Here is a 20655-nt window from a genome sequence, read left to right on the forward strand (position 1 = left end):
AGAACTTGGCGGTGCAGTGCTTCCATTGCAAGAACCCCTAATGAAGGCAAAGGAAGCAGTATTTTAGGGGGAAAAAAAAAAAAAATTCAAATCATCCAGGCCCTCCCCAGTCTCTTTATGTTGGAACTGACCGCACTGTCTTTTTTCATTAGCAGTTCTCATTTAAAGGAAGAAACCAAGAAAACCAAGATTTAACATTTGATCCATACCAGCCTCTTGTTCTCGACTGGAGCTTCGGGCATCTCTACTTGCCAGTATTGGTTTGCCGTAACGAGCTGCAAATTGGCGTTCAGTACCCAAAAATCCTGGCATAAGGAAGTCAAACAACGACCACAACTCTAAGACGTTGTTCTGAACAGGAAAGAAACATTTGTTAAATTATTTTTTCAAAAGTAATTGTTACAAGTTATCAGAAACATTTCTACACTTATTTAACACTGCCTATAAAACTACAAGCTTAACACTTCAACATATTTTTGAGCTCCTGGAACTTGGTGGCTCTTTCATCAACCTAAGTTACAGGAAGACCTGTACATGCACTGTAACATACAAATGGAGTTTCTACTATGTCTGATGTCTTAAGCCACACCCTGAGTTCTTCTGGACAGCAAAGCCCAGGAGACACCAGTGGTCTTAGTCCTGGATGAGAGAGATACTCCACAGACAAGTCATTTTGGACAAAGCCCAAAATCTGGATTTCTCAGTTGAGTGTCTTGCTAATTTCACTAGAGGCATAAGGAAACCCTCTCTCCCCTTCCCTGCCTGCTACTTAAAGAACAAGTGGTAGAGAAAGTCTTGTTGCCAGCTTTTGAGCCCCATTAGTACTGTGGGTCCTGCACCCATTCCCCTATACTTGGGTATACTGAGAAAGGAAAAAGATGTAGTTTCAAGCACTTAGCAATAAAAGGCTTTTTTACAATGTGTACTTTGAAGACGACAACTCTGATAAAAAGCACAATAAAATGGAATGCAAAGTAGGTATCTTTTGCTTGTTTTCTACTACTCACCCAACTCCTTAGGAAAAAAGAAAAGCAATTACCTGGATTGGTGTCCCAGAAAGAATTATCCTGTAATTGGCAGTCAGCTGTTTTACTGCTTTCGACAGCTTTGTTTTTCCATTTTTTATTACATGGCCTTCATCAAGAATGCAGTAATTAAACTTAATATTTCTAGAAAAGAAGAATACAGACTTAAGTAGCATTTAAGATTCTAAGCTATTAAAAACCTCAGAAAATAAACCAATTCTCACCTGAAGAAGTCAATGTCATTTCTCACAACATCATATGAAGCCACTATGAGATTGTGTCTTTTCACCTGGTGTTGTAATCTTAAAAAAAAAAAAAAAAGAGGCGGTCATAACTGAAGCGTTCCTTACACATGTTAGTATTTCAGCCTTTAAAGGTACCACCACAAGTTTTACCATGCCTACGAACTATATGTTTCAGGAGTAAAGTGAACTGCGAAATTCTGTGTCCAGTATTTTACTCTACTTAAGTCATAAATGCAAAGCATGTTACCTTGCTCTCTCAGTAGGAGGTCCTGTATAGTGCAAAGGATTAAGATACTCTTTTGAGCAAAATTTGCCCACTTCATCCACCCAGTGTCCTGTGAGTGTAGGAGGGCACACCACCAAGGAGGGAAGAGGAACACTGTCCACCAGTTTTGTTCTTGCGTATTCCTGAGCCCTTTAAGAATATGAAAACAAGTTTAAAAAAAAAAAATTGTTTTTCCACAGAATAGCTGAGGTTGGAAGGGACCCTCTGGAGGTCACCATAGTCCCAGAACTCCGGACAGAGTCATTACCATAGATAAAACCTATCACTAAAGTCTTCTAAGATAGAACGTAATTTGTTTAAGCTTACCTGAGGCAATGATCACCTGCAAGAATGCAAATGGATTGTAAAGTTTTTCCTAAGCCCATGTCATCACAAAGAATTCCATGAAGTTTGTATTTATTGAGAAATGCCAGCCAGTTCACTCCATCCTGAAATCAGAAAATACTGAAAATGAGTGCCTCAGAAGTAAAAACTGGCTTTTGACTAGTTAAGCTTCAGTTCAAACATCTCTATGTTCTATCACCCATCACTGCCAAACCATGACCTTGTTACCCACCATAAACACATCCACTACAGCCCATTCTCTCAAAGCAGAGTGGAATTAAAGGGAGAAATGTAAGCGGCCAAACAGTACAACAAGGCCTGGCTTTGCAGTGGTGAGCTGTCACTCAGCCTACACCAGGCACAGCCCATTGGCCATTCCCTGAGAAAAATGACAGAATCTAAAGAGGGGAAAAATATCATTAAAAGACAGACAGTATAAATGGCATGCATTACTTTATTTGTTCTTCCCTACCCAAGAGTCCAGGATACACACTGCACAGCTAAAAAGAGAACCAAAAAAAACCCCCAACATCCAAACAACTCCTACCCTTCCATAAAATCGTATCAGACTGGAACCTACTGCTCTTTTAAAACAGAAGTATAAGCTGTTACCTGCTGGTATTTCCTGAGCTCTGCTTTGATTGGTACGGGAATTTTATAGTTTTCCAGTTTTTTTCCATCCAATAATTGTTCCAGAAAGTGACGTTCTTTAGCTTTCATTCGGATTAATTCTTCAGACATGTTTGGTGGGTCTGGTATACCAGCCTAGGATAATATTTTTAAAGCAGTAACATAAGGGCTACAGTACTTAATTCCTACACAGGCAATAAGAAATAAGACCTCATAGTAGCTTAAACATTTTAAACAAACAGATGGCAAAGATCTGCAGTCTTCTCAATTGTATAAATCCAAACTCAGTGTGATCAAACTTGTTTGATTCCTTGCAGATCAACTCATCCAGGGTTGTAGGGTGCAAAAGACAAATTCTGTCCCAAAGGACACACTGAAAAGCTTGATACAAGTGCACAGAAGAAGGAAAATACCGGTTATGCTTGTAAGATTTTACAAAGACCAAGCTATTTTACTTCTAATTCGAGAGCTTATCTGGCCAGCTAGAGAATTCTTTTGACACCCATTTCTCCTCAGCCACAATCTACTGTCCAAAGTTACATGGATTTTTCGCCTACAGATGTTACTAGAATTAGGTCTAAAGTGATTCTGGAATCCCTAGATTGAATTCAAGCACTTAGAAGCTACTGGAAAAAAGGAAAACCTAAACCCCTCTAGGTTTGTAGCAGCAGACCTTGGCTTCCTAGGTACTTCCCATACCAGGCCAGAAGCCCAAAGCAGCTATATCTGGGGACCAAATATGCCCAGACATTCTTGCTTGCTAATAATATACAGTAGCAAAAGAGGCACTGATATTTTCCATCATCATATCTGTCATCCCAGTTTTCTGGGCCACCTCCAACTTCATAGTTAGCTTACCTCAGAACCCCAGTTACTCATCACTTAGTGAGGGCTCCTGGCTGAGAAGAAAAACTGTCAAATAATTCCACCCTGTATGTCATTAATAGGGAAGGGGGAAACTAACCCAGATTTCAGATGTTAGAAGTGGTCCAATAAGGTATTTAAGTACATACATAGAGACAACAGCCTACTTGTTCAACTGCTCTTCCTACCCTCCCTTTTAAAAGAACATGTCTAAAGTGTGAATACTATGCCAGTTAATTTAGTTCAAGCATATTGTCAACTTGCAGCATGATTGCTTATCAGTAAAACAGGACAGATTAAGTCGAACCATTTCTCTTACAATCCTCTCAGTCAGATTTTCATTTTTATGGTTGAATGAATAACGAAATTGAGAATAAAGATACAGGAAACTGAGCATAACTAAGTTCTCCCAACTCATTTATTGCTATACTTTCCAATTCCTCACAATTAGAAACCAACACAAAAATACAGCTTAGAAATCCAGGCTTATTCAGGCCTCTATCACTTACCCAGCAGCTGAATTCAGCTCTTGCATTTTAGGCAGTATATAAAATGCCAGCAATAAACACAAAAGACTAGACAGACTCTTTGTTTTGTTACAGAACTGCAAGCCATGCTTCAGGGACATGAAACTGAAAGAGTGGAAAGGGTTTTTTTTTTTCCGTTTTAATAATAGCACTGTAACTACCGAAAACTAGAGTTTGTCTCATGAAGTTTGTCTTATCTGCAAGACTGCCCTAAAAAGTCTTCCCATTTAAAAAAGTAAAACTGTATCTTTAAAACACCGCTCCATAATTTTTTTCACACAAAGCATGTGACACTGTCTATGAAAACTTGATAATAAAGTTATTTCAATATCAAAAAATGATTCCTTAATAAAGCATTTTGCCATAAAGTATCTATTTCCCTAGTCCCTATCAATATACCCCCTTACTCTTTCCACTGAGATGACTCCAACCCTTTACAGTTATCAATTCACATTCCTTGTTTAGCCTAACATTTACAGTTGCTAGCATTCAAAAGACTGCCGCAACAGTACTGGTATTTTCTCTCGTTATTAATCTACTTCAAGTTTGTATATTTAATGTAGCTCAGTATCTCATACTGAACTTCCTTAACTGGAAGGGGAAGTCTAAGGGAGTTCTGGAGTAACTATGGAAGAGAAACACGAACTGATCATGCATATGTATGCAATTAATAAAACAAGTATTCTACATTTTTAAGATATGCTCACTAAATTCTATTAAAATAGCTTCCAAAACCCAACTAAGCTCCATGTATTCCATAGTATTGTATTTGGAAGCATATGAAGGGCACAGGTGTGAATGGCACTGGAATGAACAGCAGCATGCCAGAAATTCATTTCTACTTTGCTCACTTTCAACTCTGTCAACATTTTCGTGTAAGCATACAGAAAGAAAGTACTCCATTTAAGGCAGACTGCTAGTTACCAGATTCTAAGGTCCTATTATGCTAAATTAAAAACCAAAATGATAGAAGATACTAAACCCATTAAACTGACTTTTTCATTAGAAACATGCAAATGAATTCTGAACTGTCTTCTATTACCATCTGGTGGTGAAAATAAGTTACTTAGAAGCCTTGTAGTCCTTAAGTGCAATGTTAGAAAGTGTCTGAGCTATGCAAGTTGTAGGGGTGAAAAACTGAAGCAAATCTATACTGGTTAAACACTACAGGATTATAATACACAAAGCTGCAAGGTGGAGCTTTTTGATTTTAAGACCTAGGAATAAGTAACTGTACTTATCTCCACACTATTTCTATTACTATTTCATTTTTTCCCCTTTTAAATCAGTATTGCTCTTTTATGCATTTCTCTTGACCTCATACACACCACCACATATACCTAGAGAAAGCGCACATTTGGCTTTTGAGCCCAAACTAGCAAAAGCAGCGTTACACACAAAATTAATGAATTTACACTTTAACTTCATGTATGCAGTTGAAATGAGTTTCTTATAAAGAGAAATTTTTCTTTAACATTAATTTAGAAAACTACTAACAAAGGGTCCAATTTTACTCATTTTACATCATTAAGGACACATCGTCAATTATCTGATATGGACTCAATAACTATAAACACAGTTATTTATTCAGCATTTAATAGGCCAGAAGCTTGGACTCTTGTGGCTAGTAAAAAAAATGGATACAAGGCAGTTCACATAGGCGGCGTACTTACAACTTGAGCTTACCTCAAGAGGCATTAGTCTAATTAGTGTTGCAAAACACTGAGTAGCCATAAAACGCACGCTGTCTGTCTGATCACTCATTCTACCCAGAACTGGAACCACTAGAAGAACAATGTATGGAACAATACCAACATCCAGCTGCTCCATTACACCTGGATCAGTTATTAAGGAAATAATTTTTACCAGTTCAGGATTGTCTGACACCAGTATATACCTGCAGATTTCACACTCACAGAATCACAGAATGGCAAGGGTTGGAAGGGACCTCGGGAGATCATCTAGTCCAACCCCCCTGCTAAAGCAGGTTCTCCTAGAGCATGTTACACAGGACTTCGTCCAGGCGGGCTTGGAATATCTCCGGGAAGGAGACTCCACAGCCCCCCTGGGCAGCCTATTTCAGTGCTCCATCACCCTCAGAGTAAAGAAGTTTTTCCTCATATTCACCTGAAACCTCTTATGTCTCAGTTTGTACCCATTGCCCCTTGTCCTGTTGCTGGACACCACTGCAAAGAGTCTGGCTCCGTCCTCGTGACTTCCACCCTTAAGATAAGGTGCTCCAGTCCCTTTATCATCCTAGTTGCCCTCCTCTGGACTCTTTCTAGGAGTTCCTCATCTTTCTTGAACTGGGGAGCCCAGAACTGGACACAGTACTCCAGGTGGGGTCTCACCAGGGCAGAGTAGAGGGGAATGATAACCTCCCTCGACCTGCTGGCCACACTCCTCTTTATGCACCCCAGGATACCATTGGCCCTCAGTAGGTAAAAGTTGCTCATACGTTACGTCCAGATGAACAAGATTTCTACTAACAGAGCAATGGGGGAGAAAAAAAAAAAACCCACACAGTCTGAGCTACCCAGTTACATTTAGCCCAGTGAATTCCATGGTTTGAGCAACTGAATTACCTCCACCAAAATTACATTTGATAGATAAAATAAAGGCAATGGAAATGAAAGTTTCTTCTATTTCTTGTCTACAGGAGAAAAATAGCTTAACATTTTATTTCATTCCTCCTCATTTTTTTCAGGCAACAGTTTTTTCCCCCCCAAATTATGCAGCTGCAAAGATGTTTCTGCATTTTTGAATACTCAAGCAAGGATACATGCAAGTGCTTCAATTGCACCTTCTTGTTTCGTGTTGTCATCTATTGCTCCCAACCACGGCAGAACTTTCTCTAGGAAGACATTCATTGTTTCCATGGTAGCTATTTTGCTCATAACACCTACACAACGAGCAGCCATGTGTCTCACTGCAGTGCTGGGATGTTGAAGGCACATATAAAGATGAGGCAAATGCTGTATTAACTGAATAGAGTAAGAGTGGGGGTGGGGGAAAAAGGTTAATATGAATTATAAACAAGTTACTGAATTATTTTGAACTAAACAGTCTTAAGTCACTGTTGCCTCCCAAAGAATGCCTGAAGTGCCTCCTTAACAAGATCTACTTGTTTAGAATCAAAAAATTGTTTCAGAATAAAAAGATAATTGAACTTTGAATAAGTATTACTCCCCAATACAGTTAAAATTCAGAGACTAATAAAATGTTTAGGGTTTTAGTAAAAAATGCAAATTAAACAAGCCCTTGATAATTAAGGAAGTATTTCACACTGGTAAAATACAGTACTAAGTACTCAGAACTTTTTATAAAAAAGTAATTATCGCTTAAACACAGATACATAAAGAATTCCTTTCAGCTAGCAAATTTGCCCTAGACTTATCCCATTTATGTTTAGGCAAATTATCCATGTTAGGAGTATTAAGTCTTGTTTGACAAGACACCGAGAAGGAAATTCACATCTCCCCAAGGGGGTACATGCCTGCGTACATGTCTTGCATTAGCACAAATGCGTTTTTATGTCACATTTCTTAAACAGATGGTCAGGTTTTTCCTAGTGTGGAAGTCCTTAAGTATTTGATGAACCAATTCCACCCTCTTTGTGGGTTGTTTTGGTTTTTGTTTTTTTTTTTTTTTGTTTATTTGAAACCTGTATACAGTACTAGCACCCCCAAGGCCAATCCACACATTAACTACACATCATATATAATTAAAAAATATGTGTGTATATAAAAAATCTTTCCATGTCATATGCTGAATTTACTCAAAGTCACTTATGTTATTAAAATAGATAAGAAAATTCCCTATGTTCCATATGAATTTTCTCCATCTGCTCAGAATTCTACAGCCATTCCTTATGCTCATCCTTTCCCATCATATCCTTTCCAGACAGAGTTCTGGCCTACTTATTCCTTGCATGGGAGCCTTTTTGTATATTTTTATCATCCTGTTGCCCTTCTCTATGTCTCTTCCAGTGCTACTATATTTATTCTGAAATAGAGTACTGCAGACAGGCTAGCGCTAAAAATCGTATTCAGATCCAGGCATAATGGTGACTTTCTTGTTCTGTTTCTTTTTTAACTTTCCATCTTTTTTAACCAGTATTTTACATTCAGCTGATACTTTCACAGAACTATCCCAACTCCAGGATCTTTCTCCTGAGTAGAAATAGTTCAGAACCTACTACTGCATATAAGATGTTAAGTCTTTTCCATTAAGTAGTGGGTAGAAAGAAGTAATTTTAAAAAAATGAATCAAATCCAGTCAACTTGGGGGTAACTGAAGTCTCCCATAATTTTTCCATTCCCTGCACAGGAAACCTGTCTGTTCTCCAGGTTTATGAAATCTGGAACTAGAATAAAGCAGGTTAAAATCAACATCTCAGCTCTAACACAAGAGCATAAGTATTACCATAACTCAAACTTTGGACACAATCTTGTCTGGGCATCTCATCCAGAAAAGAGTAGGCCAAGTCTAAACTGGAGGCAACTGTTTGCTTTTGTGGTTTATTCTACAATCTGCATAAACAAATACGGAATTTAACATCCTATAGGACACAGGGAAAAAATAGCTTTGAAGTGTAACAGCTTAACTGCTGAAGATAGAAGGCTCTGTCTCCAGTTTATCAAGACTAGGATACAGGACTTGGAGAACAGGCAAGCTACCAAGTGCAATAAAAACCATTTGAGCAAAATCAGAAAACCATCTAAAAAGAAGCTTTACAAAACAAAGATTTAAAACAGTGGCAATAAACAGACTTAATTGCTTCATACAAAAGCTGCTTTGGAATATGATTACCAGAGGATGTAGTTGAGTATCCATTGAAGCTGCTGTTGTTTCAAAAACCTGTAAAGAATTTACTAGCTCCTGGGCAGGAGCATCTCCTTTTTCCAGTAAGGACTTCCGGTCTGTTAAAAACAGAAAAGGTGTTCAGTTTAAGGCTGACATACTGCACCCAGCCTACCAGCCCCTCCAGCTTAAATGAGAAGTGTAATTACCAAAATTATTTATGTGAATGTTGTTCCTTAATGAACCAACCATAGCATCCCAGAGATGTGGCAATCCTGTTGCCATTTCAGCACCAAAATGTTTAGCTATAGTAGATAAGGCAAATTCAGCTCCTCTTCTCTGTACAACATAAGGTTTCTGAGCCTAGAATTAAACAATTTAACAAAGTAGTAAGGATAGATACATTTAATAACAACAATTCTTTTCAAGGAGGCTCTCATTGTTTTAAAGGCATTCAATTCTGATTGTGTTTATAGCTACCTACAACACATTTGCTGGTTGATTTTTTGTTTTTAAGTTACTTACTTTTTATACAGATAAAAAATGAAAATATTTTATAGCAGATTACTCAAATCCTATAAATTTGGGGATATGGCTTTTGCTGACACAGGCCCATATCAGCAAAAGGTTTTCCAGGTGGTTCGAGTTCCAGAACCTCAGATGTTGCCTATACAGGGGACACCAAGAACAGCAGCATGCTAGCAAAACTTCCCAAAAGCAATACTTGATTTGTTATTAAGCCCCTTCTCTTGCTCCCACCCTCTTCAGAAAGTGGAATTGATAAAAATCACTAACAATTACAAACAAAATGTACAACACTGTTTAGGAATCACAGTCCTGGCTAGGATCTTACTAAAACATGCTGAAGTTTTGTATGAATAGAACAGTAACAAAAAAAATTAGCATGTCAAGTGTACAAGTCACACATACATCCTAAAGTCAGTCATATTTCAAATTCTGTTTTTAATGCTTCAGAGCTTCCATCATGCAAGCAAGACGACCAACACTAACATGGGTAATGGTACAGAACTGCAGCACAGTTTGTGGAAATGCATTTGCATGTATTTACACAGAGATATTAATATCCTGTACTAAATGTAAAATATTTCAGGAGTATTAATTTTCTTAATGCCACACTGAAGATTTAAAACATCATCATCAACTAACACATGCTGCTCGCGTCACAAAATTTTATGTCAACTCAGTTATCTCATGGAAGATCCTGGACATCCCTGTTACACTACTGTCAACTCCAGTGAATTCAAACTAGTGGAAAGGAGGGGTGGATGTGCAAGTTGCAAATGCAAGTTTTTTGAAATTTACCTCATCAAGTTCTGTAGGAATGCTTCCACTACTGCCAGTGGGGAGATCTGCAATTGGGGCCTTTGGAGCTTTTGGAGTAGGACCTCGCCGACTTGTGATGGCAAAAGCAGCTTTCTGATGTCTGTACAGTGTAATTATTCCCCTGTGCTTAGTAACTGTATGATGCATCCCATCTTTATCAGAGTTAGGCCCTAAAGGAAAAGAAAGAATAGCTGAAAACAGTTTAAGCTGCAGTTTAAAACATAGGTGGAAGTGATAGCTACCTACAAGTCATCTGCAGATCTCAACATGCTTTATAAAACCTGTTAGTGTCATCATCCTCAAAGATGGAAAAATTCAAGTAGAGTTACTCTGTTAAGAGCACATTACAGATTTGGCAAGAAAATCTAGGTGTGCAAACTGCCACATAAATTCCTATTCAGCAAGAAATACAGGTAACAAAACTTCAGTCCAATATAAAAAAGGTTTGCACAAGTTTTTTTTAATATAAAACAGCACACTATGTTCTAAAGTTTAAACAAACTTATGTTCCATGTCCTTTACAAACAGTTCAAGACTTCTATCATCATACAATAGCAGATGCCATCAGTATCTTTGCATTTGTTGATGTTTCTGTTTATGCTAATCATCTTAATTTTCAGTCAGCTATGAATGTTCTACTCTGTAGACAAAGGAGGACATTCATTAAGAAAAAATAAAATGTATAATGATCAAACCTTAAAGCAGGTTAGAATCTTTGAGAGTATTAAGGTCTTAATTCATGCTGTTCATTCAATCAATACATTTTTAGCAAGGGACGGTCATTTAAAGAAAATCCTTGACCACAGCGTGCACAGGATTATTTGTTCATTTCAAACACTGTTCTCCTCCTTTATCATCTTACTATTAGCCTCTGAAACATAACACAAGTCTGACTTTTTTTTCCTAACAGGCTACTCTAATTTCCATACTGATTCAGTTTCAGTTAAAAGCTTCATAACACATGTAAATGAAATGTGATCATAAATGGGTAATAATTGAACAGTAACTGAAAGTTGGAACAAAGGTCTTTTATAAAGTTCCTGAAAACTATACACAACATTTGTTGCACACTGTGTAGTTTAAGATACCTAAATGGCATTTTAAAAACACTGAACACAAGACTCACTCAAGTACTCATGTTAACAGTTCAGAGAGAAGCAGACATATTTTAAGAATCGTGGCAGTATTTGATATCGTACCTTTTGAGTTTTCATGGCTACTCTGAGGCTGTGCAGGACACGCAGCTAGGGGTGTAAGATGTGGATCCACACAGAGGGAGTTACAGAGATTTTTTATGATCTTTGAGTTGGGACAAGGAGATCTTGTTGTACACTGCTGAAGAAGCTTTGCTATACATGAAGCCACATAGTTTTGTACAAGTGTATTCTCCTCTTTTTTGATAGCTTCCATTAATGGTTTTATAACAGGATTTAGTTTTTCTGGAAGTTGCTGCAAGTTCACAACTGCACATGCAGCAAATGTATGGACTCGCAGATGCAACACTTGCCATTCTTGATTTGTTTCTGTAACAGTTATTTGGACTTGTTGCCGTTTATTGTCCAACTGTTGTAGAGTTTTAGGATTCAAAGTAAAGGGTGATGTCACCTCATTGAAAACAGAAGTAACCTAATAAAAAGAAAGAGTTAAAAATCTGTTTAATTTACTGTAAAACGGGATATCGTCAGAGAACAGCCATTTTCACAGCAGAACATTAGTCACTTCACCAGGTATTATCATCTCCATTTTTCCAGCAAATAGCAGGAAATGCTCCAAAATGTAGTTTCTGGAATCTTAAACTGCAGCTCAAGGGGAGAATCAGGCATATTATGAACATTTCATGTCTAGATTCCCAAAGCTAAGAGGAGTTTATGTACTCCTCCAAATTTAGATCGTCCTATATCCACCAGATATATCCAGATATTCTGGCAACACGTAAGCACATGACAGATAAGCAAAGGAGAATATGCTATGAATACAAGAGGCCAGAAAGGATGTGCAAGATCCTTTGCATGAAGAAGTGTTTCTAAGCTGATTTTCTTTTGAGGAAAGAGAATGGGATAAGAATCTAAGGAAAAAGACAGCACAGTAGTTGCAGGGCTTGCCATATCCTCTCCCACTCACAATCAGCTGACTACTGCTGCTTAAATCTTTCACAGGAAACAGATTAAAAGCAACATGGAATCATGGAAATGCTGAACTTACTCTACTAGGGCTAGGGGGAAGAAGTTCTAGAATTTGCACAGTGTACTGTGATGGGGAACGTCTTTTTCAGATGGGGAACGTCTTTTTCATAGGGCCAGCTGTGTTAGGACAAGGGGAAATGGTTTTAAACTAGAACAGGGTAGGTTCAGGCTAGAGGTAAGGAAGAAATTTTTTACAATGAGAGTGGTAAAACACTGGAACAGGTTGCCCAGAGAGGTAGTGGAGGCCCCATCCCTGGAAACATTCAAGGCCAGGTTGGATGGGGCTCTGAGCAATCTGATCTAGTTAGCAGTGTCCCTGCTCACTGCAGGGGGGTTGGACTAGATGACCACTAGTGGTCCCTTCCAACCCTAAACATTCTATGATTCTATGATTCTATACTTACTAGCCTTTTGACAGTGGTTTTGAAGGAGCCTGTTTTGTTTTCTTCTGTGTAGATTTCAATAGTGAATCTACACCTAGAATCAGAACACTGTCAGTTTTCTCTCCTGGTAAGTATCTACCTTGCATTCTGCTCCATTTTTGGCATAGTCTGTAACCACCACAGGGGAAGTGGTTAAGTATCTATTACATATCTTATGTCAAAGGATGTGTAAAGTCACATTATTTCTGAAAGTTACTGTCCGTGTAATAATTACGCTTAAGGCTTATTTCAAGACAAGAATAGATTTGAAGGAAGGCCAGGCATGCCTCTACTTACCAGCTCATTAGCTTGATCAATTGTAAATACACTGCAGTTTACTCTGTTTCCAATGTCAATGTGTGCATCAGCTAACAGTGAGATGAGTTGTTTACATTCATTCTGCATTCGTGTAAAAGGAACAGCAATTTCATCATAATAGAGATGTTCAGAAAGGACCCCAAGTAAACGAGGTTGCACACAAATGGCCACAGTTCTACACTCCTATAACAGGAAAAGACGTAATTTGTATTTGAGTAATCACAATTCCTTTTGTTTGGTTTTGGGCACTAAACAGAGCAATCTAGCTACAAAAATCTAGTTTCCAGAGGTATCATTAACATTTGTAACCCCAAATATTAAAGATTATGAACAAAACCTTCAGTCTGCCACTAGAACAGAACTGATGTGAATACAGGGAAGACAATCACGTTAAAAGGAAGCAATGACCTTAAATAACATGCGTCTTGAGAATAGATTTATTTGTAGGAGAAATGTGAACATATTTACTGATTCACAGTTCTGACAGTTGGCTTTTAGCTACCAAGTAATCTATTCCTCCATTGTCTAACAATCAAGATTTTAGTATTTAGATTTATAAATACCATTTTAGTTTATCAGCTGAAATTTTATTTCAAGCTAAGTAGCAGACGACAAGCTGTGGATTAAGATAGTAAGTAAAATTTATTTTTGCTGCAGAAACATCCTACCTTTTGCAAGGCTGCCCACTCACAGATTACTAATGCAACACTAATCCTCTGCAAGGCAGATTTAGAATTCAAGTGGAAGAGCAGTAGCTGAGCTAATGATTCAGCTGGCTTTATTTCTTGAGTAACAGTATTTACGCCTGGGTCACAAATACAGCAACAAAGTGCTCCCAGCAACCTGAGAAAAGGAGAAGGAACAGTCACTTCAATGTTACAATTACTCTGCAATTAATTATTAAAAATGAAGATGCCAAAAAAATCCACATTATTAGATTTTTGCAAAACTGCCATATAACAAAAAAGATAAATTGCTTTTAAATATTTTTTCAGATTTCCAGTAAACTGACTTTGCTGCCATCATCCGAGCTCGCATGACAACATAATCCCTGGTTGCTGGATCTTCTGCAATGCTGTCTGCCCCAGCAATATATTCCTGAATCACTTCCTTATTCTGGGTTTGACCTTGACGCAGTTTAGCACCTGCCTTTTCCTATGAAATAAAGTTGGGAGAGGTTGAAAGTAAATGTGTTTGAAATAGTAAAGATGAATTCATATTCCATATAATTTCCAATAACCATCATACCCCACAAAAGTTGGACTAAGCCAGAACGTTTCTTGGATAACAGACTACTTATAGTTAATCCTTGCAGAGCACCTCTCCACTAATAGTATTCCATGGTCCTATTAAACGTATGATATGGTTCCTTCACTATAATATTAAAACTAATACTCAACATATAGCTGATAAACTGAGTCCATACAGAGGAAATCTGAAACCTTTTTCAGCATGTTTTTAGAAACAATACAATGCTTTTAGACTTAGAACTCAGTCCTGCAAACAGATGGCTTTGGAACCATGGTTATGGAACCACGTAAATAAAGACTTTATGAAGTATTCACAGGGAGTTCTACGTGACAGAACTTTGGATTCTCATGGATAACTTGACAAGAACTATTTTACTCAGACCTGAGGTTTGTAAGAAAGGCTACATTTAGAGCTATAGAAAGGCATTACCACTCCCCTCTAGCACCTTTAGAACATGTCTTTATATGCAGCTAATCAATTTCCTACTTTCCCCAGAACAGTTATGAGGTCACATTACACTTACTTTTGATCTGGTTTTTACTTCTAGCAACATGTTTAAGTCAATGGGCAAATGAGATGGCTGCATCATTAAGCACAGCCAGGCTCCCATCCATGGACAAGCAGCTGCAACCACATACTGTACAGACGCCTTGTTTAACAGTTCCAGCCACACCTTGGGAAAGAACCATAGTGGAAATCATGACAAATTTGTATGTGGTCTATGTAAGATCATGCATGTGTTGATAAACTGTAGGAACCATCGTATTCTCCTTCACTCTATAGTAAAGCATCAAATAGGCTGGCTACAAAATAATTAACATGAACACACTATTCAGAGGATATGAAAGAGCAGGACACACAAATGCTATATATCTAGGTCATAAGTCATGCAAATACCTTGTGAATAAGATCCAGAATTTCTTGGTTGCTTTCTAAGATACAAAATTGAAATATGTGCCTCAACATGTCTTGCAGAATGGGAGTCAGCCATGTTGAAGAGCTCTGAAACAAGGATATCATATAATCAAGCAGATTCCAATACGTATCACAGTAAAACATTAGTAACTCTAATTCTTACCTGGTCTTGAGTAGACAGCAGCGTGAATAATGTTTCCAGTGCTGCTTTTCTCACAGAAGATATGGTATGATGCAAGAATGGCCACACACGGGGGACCAAAACTGTGAGTGATTGCTGAATACTAGTACACAACAGGGAGATGTAGAGGCAGCAACAGGGGAAAAAAAACCAAACACAGCCAAGTTAATTTTGTTTATCCTCAGTTTTAAAGTTTTATCCAAAAGAAAGCTTTCTAAAAAAAAGCGAAGTGTTACGTACACTTGGTGATTTTAAGTGAAGGATCAAGTTACTACAGCTTAAACATTTAAAACAGTTTGAGTCAGTATCTTGTTTTCAGGAAAATACTGTTTCTTCTCACTGGTATGAAGAACTAGTTGATTCAAGCAAGTATTTTTACCATGTTATTTCCCAGATTATACTTTGGGCTTTGTTCAACTATTTAGAAAAAAAAAAGGGGGGGGTTGTTTTGAATTTATTATTAGGCATTTGTGAGTTTAGAAACAATTAAAAACAAGCCTGGATCGTTTGTGCATGAACTTGCACATCAACCAATGCATATAGTACATGCTGAGTTAAAGATGGCATTAGTGACAAAACTGCATTATTTATTTTGGATTTGGGCAAAAAAATAGCTTCGGCAGTGACAATCATACAGGATGAGAAAGATAAGCTGTGTAAAGCACCTACCTTGAGTTTACCATTTGTATTATGAAAAATGTTAACATACTAACATGCAATTCCTTTAATTTGACAGAGTCCCAAACAGACAGGAAGTAGGCATTGTCTTCAACCAGGCACAGAATTACTGGTTGTACTATCGAGGTGAATTTTCAAGTTTGTAGCTTTCTTTAGATCTGTTCCAATAGTAAACTTCTACAGGTACATTCATGCATTTTAACATACATAGTTTGCTCTCTTGTTTGGAGATTGTTAACAAGGAGCAGACAAGCAAGAAGGTTGTGGGCAGGACCACCATATGAGTGGAGCCAATATCCTTTACTAAAACACCCAAGATAAATGGGGGGATGGGGGGGAAGTCACATATAAACAATGTCTAGTACCTTTAAATTATTTTGTTGCCTTTTGCTAACGTAATGAAAATAGAAGCACTGTCCCAACCTTCACTTTAAGGAAAAGCAAGAGTAAAATTAAAATACTGATTTAAATCAAGATATCCTCAGGACATGATTTGAAAGCAACTTTGATTATTCCGATTTGAAAATAGGACTATTCCGATTTGAAAATAGGACAGTCAAGCCTGCAATACTGAAGTAATGCTAATTGAAGTTACCTGCATTTGCGGACCTGAGGATAAGTCAGAAGGGAAGAAAGAAGGATCATGATACTGTTTGTGGAAGCTGTCAAGTCATCCAATTCCAGAAGTGCATCCCACAAGGTATTAAGAATAAAAGGCACCTACACAAATAAGCAGAAGAGGTTATCATAAAAAAAAAAAAAAAAAAAAGAAAGTCCAAGTGCTGCCTCTAAGCTTTATTTTCTTCACTCAGACCAAAAGTGAACTTTTCAATCAGAATTGATGGAAAACAATTGAGTCACCTTCTGAGACTGAAGTTGGACCAAGCTCTCCACTACTGGTACTAAAGATGCTGCAGCAACAGCTCGGACATCATCATCCAGATCTTGGAGTCCTTCAATTATTGCAGGCAACACTTTAGGCAATAAAGTGTTAATCATGTCCTGCCAAAAAGATCAAAAGCACTTTTAAACTTAAAAAGCATATTAATGCCCCAAACAACTAAGATGTATTCTGAGTGGGTGAATAAAACTGTTTGTTATATAAAACAGAAGCTACAGGTCCAAGACTATAATCTAAATATTGCAAGTTACCATTCATGAAGTAAAACCTAGATCATAAATTTGAATGAACTCAGCTCAGTTTTAGTGTAAACAAAGCTCAGTGTTTGCAGAATAATACCATGAATAGACTAAACCTCTTGTAGCACTCAGCATTGTTAACCTCGCATGTGAAACTATCATCAAAACCAGGCAAGCAGAGCCTCTATTTATCATGTTTTGTGTGAGTAACTTAGCAAGTTACAACAGTACAATTTTGCTGTATACTTGCAGATTTCTGCAGCCTGGATATAAAAATGCAGTCACACATCTTAAAACACACATGAGGCTGCAGTGCAAGCAAGCTTGCTTTATCAGCCTATCTACTGTTCAGCCACATCCTCAACTCTGAGCAGACCTTTTTGTTCCAAAGCTCTTTGCAATTTGTCATGAGGGTTATTACCTGACGTACTGCCAAAGCGTACTTTATTCCCAGGAGACCACCATGTCTCACTTCCCACTGTTCCTGTGTAAGCAGCTTCAGAAGAACATCCACAGTTTTATGAACTCCAGTCTCATTCATATGTTTCAATACTACTCCCAAAGTCTGAGCACAAGTCTCACGTACTGGTGCTACCACCTAGGATAAAGTAAATGATAAAACAGGTGTTTCTGCATGAAGTTTGACTTAGAAACCAATATGAGTAGTGTCAGATGACCAAAGCTGCTATACAAGCAAGGTGAAATTTATCTATCTCCTACTTCGTAATAAGTATCTGAGCAGTTACAACAGGCACAAGCAGTAGCACTGTACAAAGCATAGCTGATCTGCTGCAGTATTATCTCTTGCAGAAGCCTGCTGATCTACCTGTTCAGAGAAAACTTACTTCATCTGAAACAAAGTCTCCAAATCTGTCTAATGCAAACACACAAAGAAGTCTGATAACCAAGTCTTCTAGCCACTCCTGATGCTGCTGAATCATCTGTAAAAACAGAAAAATTGAACACCTTGACTATTTATTCAAAGGATTTCCAATAAGCATATCAGATATGCTTTAGCTATGATTTATATAAGAGATGACAACATATTTAAGTTGACTGAACATAGTCATCTTGCAGACAGTCAAGGCAAAATAGTCAGCACTAATTCCGCTCACCTGGTTTATTAAAAAACATTGTGATTTTTTTTTTTAAAGACACATAGTACCTTTATCAAAAGGCTAGAGAGCACCTTGTAAGGTAGACAGATAATTTTATCCCTACAAAGCACACAAAGGTAAAGTCATTCAGATAATCTATACCGACTAATGTCAACACATCCTAGGCAAATCAATGAATGTGCGTTTGAAGAATCCTTACAAATAAACATAAACTGTGACGCAGTACTTCACTGTGGGAGACCCAGTGAAAGGAACTCACTCTTCAGCCATATCTCCTCCAGATTTAAGAAAGCAATTTAGACCAAGCTTGTCTTAAAGCTCCAGCCTCTGTTAGAGATCCAATAGCTCTGAAGCAGCTTGATTTACATTTGATAAATGTCTATCCTCATTCTTCACCACTCTCTAACATACAAGCTCTCTTTTACAGCAGGGAAGTCAGTATGAATCTGGATGAGATTCACTATCAGTAAACAAGTTATTACTGTCAGAATATTTTAGAAAAGTGTTTTCCTTTTAAGTAAACTATTTAAATACTTTTTCTTATAATAACAAAGTAAGCAGATCAATAGTCCCCTTACTATTTAAGTGAACAGAATTAGATGGTCTGAGACACTGCACTAGTTACATAACTTGTCAACTTCTTTCAGTGCACCCTTCACACGAGCTGAAAACAGTATTTTCTATTATGGAAATTAGTGTTTAGTACTTTTACATACCATCTACATATTAATGGCTGCTTAAACAGTAGTATTTTTTTTTTTGCACAGGCCTTTTCAAGAGATTGTAAACACTTCATCACTGTATGCAGTGATTTCATCCAGATTATTTTGAGCAGACAAACCTCATGGTTTATATTTCCCCAGATCACCCTCCTCCTGCAAAGCTTAAGTATCTTAAGGAGTCTGTTTTCTAAACTTAAGTAACGTGTTAAGTCTACACGAATGGAAACTTACCTCTTCTAGAGAGCTATCTCCCATTTTACCACCACTTTTACCATGAGCTTTAAGTATCTCTCTTAGTCCAGTACCTGCACCATGCCGAACCTAGAAAAGTGAAATAAAAAGTTAATTGTTAAATATTTAGGAACAGAAAAGAAAAACCACATTGGGTAAATGAAACAATAATTCTTTGTTCTTAGAGACATTTCAAGTGCTGCAGAGTAAGTGGTACTTAGACTTGTGGGAAAGGGTAGCATTTTATTAGGTCAAATCATACACTTAAATATACTAACCTGTCCAAAACCAACCTGTTTTTTCGCAAGTATTTGCCAGCTTATGGACAGAAGCAATTAAGAATTGCTTCTATTTTCTAACACAGAAGATATTGTTACCATATTTGCAGTAATGTAGCCAAAGACAGTTTTTATTTAGTTTTACCTCACTATGGTTTAAGACTAGAAGGTATTACTGGTTTTAGTAAGCTTATAAACTGAAGAACAATATTCTTGTATTTCTTAAACGCTTTATATTATATTTAAATTTCTCTACAACTCTATTTCTTAAACAGTCTGGATCCCTACTGAATATTTTGGGGCCTGCAAAACAACTTTCTGACAATTAGTATTCTGCATAGCTTACAAACCTGCCTTTCTTGGCTAAATATTAAAAAATAAGTGAACAGGTGATATAGGAAAGCAAATTATAGCCACTTTATGTTCCCACCAAACATGAACAGTTGAACACACTGAGAAGAGTTTTAGAAATGACAAAAGACAAGTAGAAAGATGTGCTACAGACACACCTGTTTCTGGTATTTTTGATATGTAACTGGACTAGTAATTGGCTACTCAGGAAAGCCCACCCAATGTTACACAGGAAGTTGCAAAAGCAAAGTTTTGAACTGGGTTTTCATTGAAAGGCCTTTATATAGATTATAGCAGAACTTACTCTTTTTTTTTTTTTAAGGTACTTCAACATGCTTATTGCTAGCAGAAAATTATTGTATTTCATTTCAAGATAGTAACAACTAGAACCGAGTAGTTGGTAGATCCTCCCTTAATCAGAATATCTTAGATTAAATGCAGACATACACAACCACACATGTACAGCTCAGTGGCTACTGGTAAAAGCTATAAGCAAGCCAATAAAAACCGTCCAGAAAGCCTAGTCTTAAAATCCTAATCATTCATAATACACCCATCATTTGTTTATTTGGTCCAAGATGGTTTATGAGCTAGTTTTTACAAGCCAAAAGAGGAAGACCTTGCTAGTTAACTTCTCGGCTTCTGCAAACACAAAACAGCAGCAAGATAGACAAACATATAAAGGAAATACCAGTAGTAGTATTCATCTTGCCTGACTTTAGCTGCCTCTAAGCTAGGCAAGCAGTCTGAACTAGTCATCCAGGCTGCCTCGAGACATTGCAAGAAGATGCCAGAAGGCCATTTTATAAACATGTATTT

General features: G+C 37.4%; 1 protein-coding gene across 1 annotated transcript in view; it reads right to left on the minus strand.

Annotated features, from left to right (window-relative positions):
- BTAF1 (B-TFIID TATA-box binding protein associated factor 1) overlaps positions 1 to 20655 on the minus strand; it is a 48975-nt gene that overhangs the window by 5317 nt on the left and 23003 nt on the right. The window contains exons 10-33 of the mRNA XM_009641928.2: positions 19208 to 19297; positions 17982 to 18077; positions 17558 to 17734; positions 16858 to 16998; positions 16592 to 16716; positions 15301 to 15421; positions 15120 to 15224; positions 14746 to 14895; positions 13984 to 14126; positions 13640 to 13814; positions 12951 to 13154; positions 11248 to 11674; positions 10028 to 10218; positions 8914 to 9067; positions 8714 to 8823; positions 6684 to 6885; positions 5588 to 5736; positions 2493 to 2645; positions 1863 to 1984; positions 1518 to 1685; positions 1250 to 1327; positions 1040 to 1169; positions 210 to 351; positions 1 to 37 (exon numbers count right to left, since the gene is read on the minus strand). The exon at positions 1 to 37 is cut by the window's left edge and continues 109 nt beyond it. Of these exons, the coding sequence (XP_009640223.1) occupies positions 1 to 37; positions 210 to 351; positions 1040 to 1169; positions 1250 to 1327; positions 1518 to 1685; positions 1863 to 1984; positions 2493 to 2645; positions 5588 to 5736; positions 6684 to 6885; positions 8714 to 8823; positions 8914 to 9067; positions 10028 to 10218; positions 11248 to 11674; positions 12951 to 13154; positions 13640 to 13814; positions 13984 to 14126; positions 14746 to 14895; positions 15120 to 15224; positions 15301 to 15421; positions 16592 to 16716; positions 16858 to 16998; positions 17558 to 17734; positions 17982 to 18077; positions 19208 to 19297 (3590 nt within the window). The remainder of the gene's footprint in view (positions 38 to 209; positions 352 to 1039; positions 1170 to 1249; positions 1328 to 1517; positions 1686 to 1862; positions 1985 to 2492; positions 2646 to 5587; positions 5737 to 6683; positions 6886 to 8713; positions 8824 to 8913; positions 9068 to 10027; positions 10219 to 11247; positions 11675 to 12950; positions 13155 to 13639; positions 13815 to 13983; positions 14127 to 14745; positions 14896 to 15119; positions 15225 to 15300; positions 15422 to 16591; positions 16717 to 16857; positions 16999 to 17557; positions 17735 to 17981; positions 18078 to 19207; positions 19298 to 20655) is intronic.

Source organism: Egretta garzetta, unplaced genomic scaffold (assembly GCF_000687185.1).
Source record: "Egretta garzetta isolate BGI_Z169 unplaced genomic scaffold, ASM68718v1 scaffold56, whole genome shotgun sequence".
Taxonomy (NCBI): domain Eukaryota; kingdom Metazoa; phylum Chordata; class Aves; order Pelecaniformes; family Ardeidae; genus Egretta; species Egretta garzetta.